Source organism: Nannospalax galili, unplaced genomic scaffold (genome assembly GCF_000622305.1).
Source record: "Nannospalax galili isolate Female #2095 unplaced genomic scaffold, S.galili_v1.0 scaffold1251, whole genome shotgun sequence".
NCBI lineage: Eukaryota > Metazoa > Chordata > Mammalia > Rodentia > Spalacidae > Nannospalax > Nannospalax galili.
The window spans coordinates 263,351-277,445 of NW_008329321.1; the positions used below are offsets into that span (position 1 = coordinate 263,351).

General features: G+C 42.5%; 2 protein-coding genes across 3 annotated transcripts in view; both read left to right on the plus strand.

Moving 5' to 3' along the window:
- The window catches only part of LOC103736273 (thymosin beta-4-like), a 25,160-nt gene extending 15,397 nt beyond the window's left edge, over positions 1–9,763 (plus strand). For both annotated transcript variants that reach the window (XM_029564856.1, XM_008835763.2), the window contains exon 3: positions 9,673–9,763. The gene's annotated coding sequence lies outside the window, so the exon portion shown is untranslated. The remainder of the gene's footprint in view (positions 1–9,672) is intronic.
- Cep97 (centrosomal protein 97) overlaps positions 5,754–14,095 on the plus strand; it is a 32,096-nt gene continuing 23,754 nt past the window's right edge. The window contains exons 1-4 of the mRNA XM_008835769.3: positions 5,754–5,884; positions 9,673–9,815; positions 11,327–11,485; positions 12,899–13,000. Of these exons, the coding sequence (XP_008833991.1) occupies positions 5,842–5,884; positions 9,673–9,815; positions 11,327–11,485; positions 12,899–13,000 (447 nt within the window). The 5' untranslated portion in view covers positions 5,754–5,841. The remainder of the gene's footprint in view (positions 5,885–9,672; positions 9,816–11,326; positions 11,486–12,898; positions 13,001–14,095) is intronic.

The window sequence follows — 14,095 nt, forward strand, 5'->3', positions numbered from 1 at the left end:
TATTTATTATTTTGATCAGAAAGAAATTACTTTCCCTTAATGGGCCTCAGCAGAGCCCTGGGATCCTCAGTGGACTTCAAGACTACGGTTACATTCTCCTCTTAAGACTTGAGACCTTAAAATCATTTAGGAGATGAGATGAAATTGAGGAATAGATTTCACCCATTTCCACCCTGAAAATCCAGAGATTCAATTCCAAGAGAGTCACGGGAAGGGACTAGTGTCTGGGTTTGGTCACACCCTCAAGTGTTGCCTCTAGGCAGGAGTGCGGTTTTAGGAGAAGAGAGATAACAAGAAACCAGACCAAGAACCAGTACTCTCTTCTGGTATCTCTGGCCTCCAGAGGACAGGACCAAGGACGTTTTCAGCTTAGGGCTAAGGACAGGAATGGAACTGTTGGTTGTGGTGGTGGTGGTGGTGGTAGAGTGTCCCTGACCTAAACTATCTTAACCTTTTGTGTTACGAGAAATTTTAGGGACTCCCAGTGGAGTTGCCATGTGTTACTGAGAAAATTAGGGTCCCCTCTTGTGGTGAACTAGTCTTAATCTTATTAATAAAGAATTTAAGGGGGCTATAGAGATGGCTCAGCAGTTAAGAACATTTGCTGCTCTTGCAGTGGACCCAAGCAACAACCTTCTATTACTTCAGTTCCAGGGCATCTGATGCCCTCTTCTGGCCTCTTTGGGCAGCAGGCATGCAGTGGTACACATACATAGATGCAGGGAAAACACTGATACACCAAAAAGCATATAAATCTTAATTAAAAAAAAAAGAATTTAAGGGACTGGAGAGAAGGCTCAGAGGTTAAGAGCAGATAATGATCTTTAAGGGGATCTCAGTTCAGTTTCCAAATACCCAGGTGAGGTGGCTCACAACTGCTTGTAACTCTAGCTCCAGGGGACCTGATGCTCTCTTCTGGCCCCGGTGGGCACATGTTCCTGTTAAGGTTCAGATAGCCCTGTCCCCTCGCCAACAGGAGCTCAAGGACTTCTCATGCTCCTGGGAAAAGGGAACCAAGCTGATAAGCACCCTGGTCTTTGAAGTCAAGAGAAGCGGACTTTTCTCCACTGTTTGGCCAACACAGCAGGCTTCCTTTTGATCTCTAAAGAGGACAGGTTTTCACAGTTCTGCTCTCCCACTTCCCCTCACCCAACTTAAAAAAAAAAAAATCTTCCTGCCTTCTGCAGGAAGCAGAAGCCTCCCCTTTTAAAAGACCCCAGCTCAAGACCCAGGCAGACATTTTCCCTGCCCGGAAGAGAATCTGTCCATGTGTTCCTTTGCTAATAAACTCTGCTTTCTCCTGATCAACACTATTCATCATATGGCTACTTTTTTATCTATCAGTTCCCACGCATACATAAAAATTTTAAAAATCAGTAAATAAAAATGAAGGAATTGAATTGATTAAATATGGAACTGATATTTCTAAAAAATGATGTAAGAACAGATTCAAAATGAAATTCAAGGATAGTCTTTTTAAAAAATATTTTATTTATTTATTTTTATTGTATGTGTATGCATGTATTGCCTGCATGAAGGTAAGTGCACCCATGTCATGCAATACCCAAGGAGGACAGAAGAAGCTGTCAGATCCCCTGGAACTGGAGTTGCGGACGGTTGTTAGCTGCCATGTGGGTGCTTGGATTCAAACTTGGGTCTTCTGCAAGAACAATCAGTGTTCTTAACAGCTGAGCCATCTCGCCAGCCCCACAAGGACAGTCTTATTAGCATTTGAAAGGAAAACTCCGAACAGGCATGTTATATTTTTTTAAATTTATTTTTTATTTTATGTGTACGAGTGTTTTGCCTGCATGTATGTAAGTGCGCCTCTATTGTGCAATGCCCACAAAAGTCAAAAGAGGGTATTTGGTCCCCTGTAACTGGAGTTACAGATGGTTGTTAGCCACCACATGGGTACTGGCATTCAAACCTGGGTCCTCTACAAGAGCAGCCAGTGCTCTTAACCAATGAACTATCACTCCAGCCCCCAGGGTATAAATCTTGGCAGTTGCTGGGCTTGGTGGCACATACCCTTAATCCCAGCACTTGGGAGGCAGAGGCAGGCAGATCTCTATGAGTTCAAGGCCAGCCTAGTCTACATAGCGAGTTCCAGACCAGCTGGGGCTATAGGGAGACCCTGTCTCAAAAAGACAAAAAAACCCCAAAAAACAAAAAAACAAAAAAAAAAACTTGGCAGCTGACTGGAGGAGGGAGATAGAGAAGAAGAGAAAAAGTCATGCTGTTTGAGTTAGGCCAACATGGAGGTCAGCCACATGGCAGACAAGCAGCCACATTGACTGGGAGAGGAGCTCTAGAAATGTGAAATCCAAAGTGTTAGGCAAAGCATGCTTAGAAAAGAGAAAGGAAGCCAGGCATGGTAGTATATGCCTTTAGTCCCAGCACTAGGGAGGCAGAGGCAGGCAGATCTCTGTGAGGTTGAGGCCAGCCTGGTCTACATAGTGAGTTCCAGGACAGCTGGAGCTATCTCAAAAAAGACCAGAAAGGAAAAAAAAAGAGAGAGAAGTTGGGTTTTTCTGAGTGATTTAGAGAAGCAGACTCATGAAGCAGTTACATGGGTGCTTCGTAAGAGACTGCATTAGGGGGTAGGAGTTCTGGGAAGGAAAGGGGCATTATTTCAAGAAAGGGATAATTATTCCATCTATCCCTTGAGCATGGCTTAAGGTGGTCCTTTAGCCAGATGACTGAATTGCCCAAATGGAATGTTAGGTCTCTACCCAGAGAAATCATTTTCTCTTATTGGGCATTCACTGCTACGGTGACATTTGTATCTCCTGTTCTCATCATTAACATTGTAGAAGACTGAACCACAAGCTTCCACTGATGCTACCACAGCCATATACATAATGTACTTCTACGAGGACCTGTCCAGCAACTGTGTTTTCAGCCTCTGACACTGCTCTTCTAATTAAATCACTGTCACTACGGTTTATTGTCCTAAAAATATCTGACATAATTATCCTTATTTTTTTTTCTTTAAAAACTTTCCCTTGGACTAGGGATGTAGTTCAATGGTAAAGTGCTAGCCTAGCACATAGACACTGATTCGATCCCTAGTACTTCAGGGAAAACAAAATAAAACCCAAACATTCCCTGACCTCAACTTCCTTGAATATTACTGAACCTGGCCAGTTTTGGTCACCATACATGACACCTACCACAGAAAGGATAAATTTTGTAAGGGACAGTGTTGATTCAGATGTCATCTAAATATGTAAAGTCAGGAGAACAAGTCTTGAATCTGCTTCCTTTAGGAGGGGAACATTTATGGGCTGAAGCAGTAGGAAAGGTAACTGGAGGTTAAGGAAGAGCAGGGCTTAGGTGAGTTCACTCTATCTGTGTCCAGTGAGCCATAAGTGCCTCAGGAGAGCTATGAATGAGCACAGTACAAAAATCATAAACTTACTTAAAACATTTTGCTGTGGTTTTTTTTTTGTTTTTTGTTTTTTGACACAGGGTCTCCCTGTAGCCCCAGCTGGCCTGGAACTCACTATGTAGACCAGGCTGGACTCGAACTCACAGAGATCCACCTGCCTCTGCCTCCCAAGTGCTGGGATTAAAGGTATGCACCACCATGCCTGGCTTTGCTGTGTTTTTTTGTGATTTCTTTTTGTAACTCAATTGGGTGATTCTTGTGTGAATTTTGCAAATGATGGTGTGTTACAATGTTAAAAAGGTGGACACACCTGTATAACATTGTCCCCAAATAAGTAAAATTAGTCATTGGAGAATTTATCTGGGTGTTATTGTTGTTGCTTGTTTTGTTTTCTTGATGTTTGAGACAGGGTGCCACTATGAAGCCAAGGCTGGCCTTGGTGAACTAGTCTCTTCCCTCAGCCACAGGAGTACTTTCCACACCTGGCTCTGATTTTTTAAAAATTACACTTAGTGTGTGTGACATGTGTAGAGGTCAGGGGACAACTTGCTGGAGTAGGCTCTCTTCTTCCACCATGTGGCTTTTGGGGATGGAAATCAGGTTGTCAGGCTTGGCAGCAAGTTCCTTTGCATACTTGAGTCATCTCACCTCTCTGAATTTTTTTTTTTTTTTATGTCGACATTAGGGAAAACGAATTAGTAGGGGGCACTATTCACACTTCTTTTTCTTACACATATAATATAGTAGGCCTGGGTTCTTCAGGTAAAGGGTCCCTTGGTTAAAGAATGGAGGATCCTTATTCCCTCTTTAGAACTAGAAGACTGCCTTTAGACTAAACAAATGGGAAACAGAAAAGGTTTTTAAGGGCAGTGGCATCAAAGAAAGAGACAGGAATCCAGGAAAGAGTATGTTCTCGCAGAATCACACACCTGAAGACCTAGAAGCCTGAGTTACTTGGATTTTTAAAAATTATTATTTTTAATTTTTTATGTGCATGAGTGTATTGCTTGCATGTAAGTGCACCTGGGTTGTGCAATGCCCGCTGAGGTCAGAAGAGGGTGACTGATGCCCTGGAACTGGAGTTACAGATGGTTGTTAGTCTCTATGTGGGTGCTGGGTCTTCTGCAAGAGCAGCCAGCACTCTTAACCACTGAGCCATCTCTCCAGCCCCTTACTTGGATTTTCCTAAACAGAAAATTTCAGGCTTGGAGAGTGGTATTTCAGCAAGAGGGGAGTTTAGTATGATGTTTGCAAGAACATACAGCAATTGGTGTAGAAAGTGGAAGCTCTCTTTGTGCTAATACCTTTTGGCCTTCTATTCATGAGTTAATTTTGAGCCTGCTCATTATTTATTTATTTATTTATCCTTTTGTGACAGGGTCTCCCTGTAGTCCCAGCTGCCCTGGAACTATGTAGACCAGGCTGCCCTTGAACTCCCAGAGATTCACCTGTCTCTGCCTCTGGAGTGCTGGGATTAAAGGTATGCATAATCGTGGCTGGAGTCTGCCCATCTTTTAAGCCCTAGCTTCATTTCACGTCCCTTATCAGGTCTTTCCTGAATATTTCAATTTCCATTTCATTCTTTATCAATTGATAGTTTACTGGGTTCATACTTAAATAAATGGGGTAATCCTATTCCCCTCCAACTAGGCAATGTAATTTCTTACTTTGGAGACTATTTTAAACTTTTAAATACTTCAGGGAAAGTTCCAAACACATATGTATTGAATTTACTCTCTGGTCAAAAGCTTGTTAAATACGTAAGAACAGTCACTTAGAAATTTTTTTTTTTTCTGCCGGGCATGGTGGCGCACGCCTTTAATCCCAGCACTTCGGAGGCAGAGGCAGGCGGATCTTTGTGAGTTCGAGGCCAGCCTGGTCTACATGGTGAGTTCCAGGACAGCTGAGGCTACAAGGAGACCCTGTCTCAAAAAAAGGCAAAAAAAAAAAAAAAAAATTTTTTGCAGGCTTTAAATCTATTTTATTAGTTAAAATCTCAAATACAATCCATTTTGAAGGTCTCAGCAAGAGCCCTAAGCCATTCCTATAAAGAACCCGAAACCTTTAAACTTAATTCAGAATTGTCAAAAGAAGGGCTAGCTTCTATAGCGACTTCTGGCAATGAACTTTCAAATTCACTTTACACTAACGTCCTTATAATGCTCCAGATGGTGAAGGTGTCAGATTTCGCAAACACCTGGACGTGAAGTGAACCAATCACCTAAACAATGCAGTTTGCTCACCCCTCAAATCAGGGTTTTAGCCAGGGTCCCTAAACTCTGTACCTCTCAGAGTCTATCCCGGGATTCTCGTCAGGTAGCCAGCCAATGGGAACCGTCTGAGTGCAGAGCATCTTGGGAGTTGTAGTTTTCAGGTCCCTACGGCCGACTACAAGCTCCACTGAACGGTGGTGGACGGTTGCCTGGTGTCATTAGCAAACTCCAAGTATGGCGGTGGCGCGCGCCGATGTGGGTTTGCCTCCCGGAGAAGGTAAGATGATCCCCAGGCCCTGAATTCCAAGGTTTACTTCATTAAGCTAAATTCAGCGGTGCTTGGTGTAGAGAGGAATCCTGGGTTTAGAGGTGCAGTTTTGGACCAGTTCTTTTGATGCAGGACTGTAGGCAGTGCGGAGGCGCGCTACCTTCTGGGAATTGTAGTCTCGTTGTGCTGTCCAGTTCTGCAGCTTTGCAGTGATAGTTAGGTTGAGGGACTTCAGCCCCCAGGAGCCTTCTCTTGACCGGCGCTCCCTTGCCTGGCTGGGCGAAGGGCTTCGTGCTGGGGCGACCTTTCTGGGACATTTACTTAGAGTTCTGAGTACCAAGGGAAATCGGCAAGCTTTTATTTCCCGCGCCCTTCTTTCTAGTGGGTTCCAAGAATGTTCAGCAAACATTTCATCTGATACCGTTCTATACAGACCTCCTGAACTCCTGGAAGAGAACAGTAGCGGTGGTAGAATCTGGGGAGACCCCGAGTCCTCTGTGCTCCCCCGTGGTTCTGCAGGCTGGGTACTGGGATCGAGTTTGGACTTTGTTCCTCTGTGGGCGCCGGACCTGAGCTTTTGTTTTGGTTACACTCCGAGGCGTGGTAGCAGCCGGCTGGATGGGGACAGTCGGGGGCTCTTTATCCGAGACCCTAAATTCTTGGAGCGAGGAGTTGGTCTAAGAGGTGTGTTGACCCTTCAGAACAGTGTACGAAGGCAGGGTGCACTTTCTGGGACAACACAGTTTTCATCCTTCTCAGTGGAGCTCTCGACACCTCACATGATAAGAAAACCGGAAAACATTGAAAGCCCCTAGAGCCGTCTCACCAAATTATTTCCTACAGTAGTCCCAATCTGATTATAAACTTGAAATTGGCAGTTACTCTGGCTCCGCCCCTCCTAGCTGCTTTTCTTAAACTGTCTTTCTAGTCCACCAAAACAACGTCGTAACAGACGATAGTAGCAGTCTGTCTATAGAACTACTTTTTAAGTCAGATGATGTTCAGGGTGCTTTTCTTACATCATCACACGTTTTTATGTAGAACAGTTTATATTGTATTATTATCACCCATATCTCACAGAATAGAAAAGAGGAAATGGGGGAGGGGGAAGAGAAGAGAAAAAAGGAGAGGGGGAGAGAGGCCAGGAAAGTGATCAGCGATTGGAGGACAGTGAAGAAAAAAACCCTCTAGGAGAAAGGTCTCAATTACCAAACTTGCCAATACCTTTATCTTGTAGTCTTCATATTATGAAACAATAAATTTAAAAAAGAGCCAGTAACTTGCCAGCAAAGGTTAACCAGTGGAGCCAGGGTTTGAATTCCTGCTAACGTGCCTTAGTGCTTCGTGCCAGATCTAAGGCTAACTACTGTTTATGTGGCTTCCTCATGTTAACTGTGAAATAGGAGAATCATTCTGTTTTTTAGATGAATTAACTGTTCTTTGATTTTCAAAATACTTTGGAGTGACTGGGGAGACAGCTCAGTTCATATAATGCCTGCCATGCAAGCATAGGACCTGAGTTCAGCCCCTAATCCCATGATGATGGGATGATGGAGACAGGCATATAGATCCTTGGGGCTTGCTGAGGAGCCAGCCTAGCTTACTTGGTGAGCTCTGGGCCAGTGAGAGACCCTGTATCAAAAAACTAAATGAGGGCTGAGGAGAAGTCTCAGTGGGTAAGAGCACAGCTGTGAAAGCACTGGGGACCTGAGTTCAAATTTCCAGCACCTCTACCAGAAGACCTCTGGGGTCTCTAACCCCAGCATAGGAGGGATGGAGACAGGAGGATTACTGGGGCTTGATGGCCTCTGTCTTGGTTTCGGGTTTTGGTGAGAGACTGTCACAGGAATAAGGCTAAGTGATAGAACAGGACATCCAGCATCCTTCTCTGTTCTCCTCAGGGATGCCTGGGTACACACACACACACACACCCAGTACTTTGGATACTTTAAGATATATTTGCAGTTGTAAAGAGGTTCATCTCTATAAAAAGTCAGTTTTAGGACCTGGGGTGGAGATACCTGTAATCTCAGTATTTGGGAGATGGAGGCAAGACCAAGCTTCAACCCTCATGGAGATTTTTAGCTAGCCTGAGTTAGTGAGATCCTGTCTCAACTAGAAAGAAAGAAACAGGACAAAACAGCAACAAAAACAAAACCACTAAACAAACTAAATATAAAAAAGTAGAAGCTGGGTGTGGTGGCACAAACCTTTAGTCCCAGCCCTCAGGAGGAAGACGCAGGTGGATCCCTGTGAGTTCAAGATCAGCTTGGTCTACATAGTGAGTTCCAGGCCAGCTGGGGCTACATGGAGACCCGGTCTCAAAAAGACAATGAAAAAAAAAAAAAAAAAAAGACATTATTTTTAAAGATTTTGTTTTTATTTTTATTTACTTTTATATATGTGTGTTCTTCTGAATGTATACCATTTGTGGGTGTCCAGCAAGGCCAGAAGAGGGTGTCAGATCACCTGGAGCTGGAGTTACAGGCAGTTGTGAGCTATTTGTTGTGGGTCCTGGGTCATTTGAAAGAGCACCAGGGGCTCATAATCACTAAATCAGCTCCTCCCCCTTTTTAAAAGATTCATTTTATTTTTATGTGTTTGTGTGAATGTTCACCATATCTGTGCTAGTTTTATTATTTATTCATTTATTTATGTATTTATTTATTTATTTATATTTATTTTTTGGTCTTTTTGAGACAGGGTCTCTTTGTAGCCCCCAGCTGGCCTGGAACGTACTATGTAGACCAGTCTGGCCTCAGACTCACAGATCCACCAGCCTCTGCCTCCCAAGTGCTAGGATTAAAGCCGTGCACCACCACACCCGGTGCTAGTTGTATTTTAAAATGCTATTGTTAGGTACAAAATACAGAGAACCGAAGAGCCTTACATAGACTATGCAAGTGCTCTACCTTTGAGTTATAGCCTAGCCTGTAATTTGTAATTTCTGAGATAAAATGTGTGGTTAGGTTGACATTTTATCTCAGAAATTACAAATTACAGGCTAGGCTATAACTCATTACTATAGTTTTAAACTCTTGATACTTCTTATGCTCTAGTGTTTTTTAAAACTTGAATAGAGATTCTTAGTATAAAATGCTAAGCTCAGTTATTTGTTTTACTTTTTTTTTTTTTTTTTTTTTTGTTTTTTTTTGTATTGCCTGCATGTATATGAGTGCACCCGTGTCGTGCAGTGCCACGGAGATCAGAAGAGGGCCTCAGATTTCCCTGGAACTGGAGTCAAGGACAGTTCGTGGCTGCCATGTGGGTGCTGGGAATCGAACCTGGGTCCTCTGGGCGTGTGCCACCACACCTAGCTTGTTTTACTTTTTAAAAAATTTTTTTATTTTGTTATTTTTTTAAAAATATTTTTTATTACTTTTATTTTATGTGTATTTGTGTATTGCCTGCATGTAGGTAAGTGCACCCATGTCGTGCAATGCCCATGGAGGACAGAAGAGACTGCCGGATTACCTGGAACTGGAGTTATGGAGAGTTGTTAGCTGCCATGTGGGTTCTGGGATTTGAACCTGGGTCTTCGGCAAGAACAGTCAGTGTTCTTAACCGCTGCGCTATCCCTCCAGCCCGTTTTACTTTTTTTTTTTTTTTTTTTTTTTTTTTTTTTTTAGACGGGTCTCCCTGTAGCCCCAGCTGTCCTGGAACTCACTATGTAGACCAGGCTGGCCTTGAACTCACAGAAATCCTCCTGCTTCTGCCTCTCGAGTGCTGGGATTAAAGGTGTGCGCCACCACACCTGGCCCGTTTTACTTTTTAATATGTTCTCTTTTCTTCTCAAGGATCAGTGGTGAATTGGTCCGGACAGGGACTACAGAAATTAGGTCCAAACTTGCCCTGTGAAGCTGATATTCACACTTTGATTCTGGATAAAAATCAGATTATTAAACTGGAAAATCTAGAGAAATGTAAACGATTAATACAGGTAAGTATTGCTATTTGGGAAATTGTTACACAGGACTTGTTTATTATTAGACAAAGTAAAACAAAAAATACATACCTGGATAGTGTAAATGTTGCCTTAAATTGCTTCTCTTGAAGATGAACACATTGCCTTTACAGTAGAGTAGAAAAAAAGCTTTGTTAAGGAAAAAAACAGGGTGTGGTGGGGGAGCAGGGTGGTGGTGGTGTTGACAAAGCCTCTAATCCCAGTACTTGGGAGGCAGAGACAGGTGGAGCTCTGTGAGATTGAGGCCAACCTGGTCTACATAGTGAGTTCCAAGCCAGCTGGGGCTACAAGAAAACCTTGTCTCGACCCCTCAAAAAATAAAAATAAAAATTTTTAAGTATATATTAACTATACATAATAAAAGGTTTCATTTTTTTCCATATATGTGCATAATGTGTTTCATTCATATTCGCCTGTTACCCAATCGTGTCATCCTTACACTCCTGCTAATCTCTTTCTCTTCTCAGCTACTCAGCCTTCTACTCTCATGTCTTTTTGTGTGTGTGACCCCATGCGTTTCATTAGGTTGTTTGTAGGAGCATGGGTGAGAGTGTATTTATAAGAGCATGGGCATCTTACCAGTGGCTATACCAATGAAGAAAATGTCTCTCCCTTCTCTGTCCATCATTAACCTGCCTATAAATCCTCAGGGAGGGATGGGGCCTCCTGAGCTTGCTCATGCCCCCCCCCCCCCCATATCGAGGAGCTCAGTCTTATGGAGATCTTGTTCTGCTGTGAGTTCAAGAGTATAAACAGCCATGCCAGACCTGGAAGTCACTGTTCCACCCCTCCCCCATCCTTCTTCCCACTGTTACATTCTTTCCATCCCTTCTTCCACCATGATCCCTAAGTTTTGAAGGGAATGTTATAGACATCCCATTTATGGCTGGGCATTCAACAGTATTTGTTCTCTATACTTTGACCAGTTATGAGTCTTTGAAGTTATTACTGACCACTGCTAAAAGAAGCTTTCCTGACTAAAGCTGACAGACAGCAGCATTATTCTTTTGTCTTTTTGAGACAGGGTCTCCTTGTAGCCCCAGACATCCTGGAACTCACTATGTAGACCAGGCTGGCCTCGAACTCACAAAGATCTGCCTGCCTCTGCCTCCCAAGTGCTGGGATTAAAGGCATGTGCCACCATGCCTGGCACAGCAGCATTATTCTATAGGCATAATTGTAGTTATTTAGAAGACAATTTGACAGGCACATCATGTCCATTTAGCAGAAGACAGTAATAGCTTCCCCTCTAAGGCCTATGACATTTCCAGTCATAGAATTTTGACTAGTATGTGTGAAAAATATAAATTAGATTTGTGTATTTGAAAATATTTGGCATCTGAACAAACTTTACCGCCATAATGTGAAAGTAATACTTGTGTGTTAGTCTGTGTGCATATATGTGTACACACACACACACACACACACACACACACACACACACACAGTTTTTAGGAATAATATAATGGCATTCTTTCTTTCCACAGTTGTCAGTAGCTAATAATCGACTAGTTCGGATGATGGGTGTGGCCAAACTGACTCAACTCCGTGTATTAAATTTACCTCATAATAGTATTGGCTGTGTGGAAGGCCTCAAGGAACTAGTGTATTTGGAATGGCTGAATTTGGCAGGAAATAATCTCAAGGTGAATTGCTTATTTTGTTTTAGTAATTAATTTTTGAGATGGTTTTCCATTTTAAATCTGTTCTCTGTGAAAAAGAAACTTGGGCAGTATAAAATTAGTAGAATTAAAAAATGAAAGTGTCTTATTTATGCTCTCTAGAGATAATCTGTATTAATATAGACTAAAAAACAAAGCAAAGAGGCTAGAGAGATGGCTCAGCAGTTAGGACCTGGTTTTGAATCCTAGCACCCACATGGCAGCTAACAACTGTCTCTAACTCCAGTTTCAGGGGGTCCAGTGCCCTCTTCTGTCCCCCATGGCCACTGCATGACATGGGTGCACTTACATACATGCAGGCATAGCATTCATACACATCAAAAAAAAAAAAAAAGTTAAAAAAAAAGCAAAACAAAAGAAAAATACCAAAAAACCAAAAAACCAAAACCGCTCCATTTTGAAGCATGTACTACAGTATAATATTCTTTTAAATGTGAACAAAGAATCTGTATTATACGTGAAAAACAGCAGATCAAGTAGTAGGATGGTGAGAAAAGAGATTGTATTCTGCTGAATTAAACCTTAAGTACATTCTTTGCTTGCTTGTTTGTTTTGAGACAGGGTCTCACTTTGTAGCTCTGGCTAGTCTGGAGCTGGATAGGCAGACAGGGCTGGCCTCAGACTTAAAGAGATCTGCCTGCCCCTGCCTCTGCTGGGATTAAAGGTGTATGCCACCATACCCAGCCTTCTTAAGTAATTTTTTTGGGGGGTCTTTTTGATACAGGGTCTCCCTGTAGCCCCAGCTGGCCTGGAACTCACTCTGTAGACCAGGCTGGCCTTGAACTCACAGACATCTACCTGGGTTCTAGTCCCACCTCTACCATAGAGGAACTGTATTATTTTGAGTAACTTAATATTCTGTGTCTTATTTTCTGATATACTACATGAGGGGACTAGATTATTGAATAACTAATTTGTGCTAAGTACTTTTGTAATCACCTTATCTGTAGTAACTTCATGTCAGCCTTTGTGGCAGATACAGTTATTATGCTTATTATGTAAATAAGGAAGTAGAAGCACAGAGAAGTTAATAACTTGCCCCAAAGCACACATCCAAGAAGTTGCAGGGCCAGAATTTAAACACAGGCTGTTTGGCTTCATTTTAAATTTGTAAGTTCTTTTCTGAACTAACAGTCAGATGCCATTGAAGTTTCTTCAGGTATAAATATTTGAGATGGTATGGATTTTTTGGTAGCCTTGAAAGCTGCCACATGGCAGTTTTCTAGATTTTACTATCTCTTCCTCCCCTTTCTCTTGCTCAGCTTTTCTGCTCTGCTTCTAATAAGAGGAGACAGGAGACCCAGTTACAAGGATTAGGGGAAATTTTCAGTTTTTTATTTCAGTGCATTAAATAATGTGATAATTTTTTTGTAATAGGCCATGGAGCAAATCAATAGTTGCACAGCTCTACAGCACCTTGATTTATCAGATAATAACATACCCCAGATAGGTGATGTATCCAAGTTGGTATCTCTGAAGGTAAGTGTGTTTTCTATGTCACTTCTTAAATTTTATTACAAGATACAAAAAGGAAAGTGTTGGGTTGGATGTGGTGGCACACGCCTTTAATCCCAGCACTCAGGAGGCGGAGGCAGGTGGATCTCTGTGAGTTCCAAGGCCAGCCTGGTCTACATGGCTAGTTCCAGGCCAGCTGGGACTACAGGGAGACCCTGTCTGAAAAAGAAAAAAAGAAAAAAAAAAAGGGAAGTGTCTAATTGGCATAAAATCAGCACACTGTGTATTAAGAACAGATTGGTTATTAATTGGTTTATTATTGTTTTGAGACAAGTTTTCCTTGTAAAGCCCAGCATAACCTCTCAAACCCATGAATCTTCTGTCTCAGACTCCAGAGTGCTGGTGTGTACCACCATGCTGAAGTATGGAACTTTTTGTTATTAGTTTCTTTTTTCTTTTTTGGCCTTTTTGAGACAGGGTCTCCCTATAGCCCTAGCAAGCCTGGAACTTACTGTATAGACCAGGCTGGCCTCAGTCTCCCAGAGATCTGCTTGCCTCTGCCGCCCAAGTGCTTGGATTAAAGGTGTGGGCTACCATGCCTGGCAGAAGTAACCAGTCCTAAAGTTGAGACTCTGTTTTGTTTTTTAAACTTTAAAAAAAAATTTTATTATTTTTATTTTATGTGTATGCGTGTATTGCCTGCATGTAGGTAAGTGCACCCGTATCGTGCAATGCCCACGAAGGTCAGAAGAGGCTGTCAGATCCCCTGGGACTGGAGTTATGGACAGTTAGCTGCCATGTGGGTGCTGGGATTTGAACCTGGTCTTCTGTAAGAGCAACCAGTGTTCTTAACTGCTGAGTCATCTTTCCAGCCCCAATTCTAGAAAATATATTTTATTTTTATTTTTATGTGTATGAGTATTTTGCCTGCATTTATGTAGGTGTACCACATGTGTACAATGCCTATGGAGGCCAGAAGAGGGTGTTGGAGTCCCTAGAATTGGAGTTACAGACAGTTGTAAGCTGCCATGTGGGTTCTGGGAACTGAACCTGGAGCCTCTACAAGAGCAGCCAGTGTTCTTAGCTGCTGAGCCATTTCCTAGCACTGTTTTTGTTTTT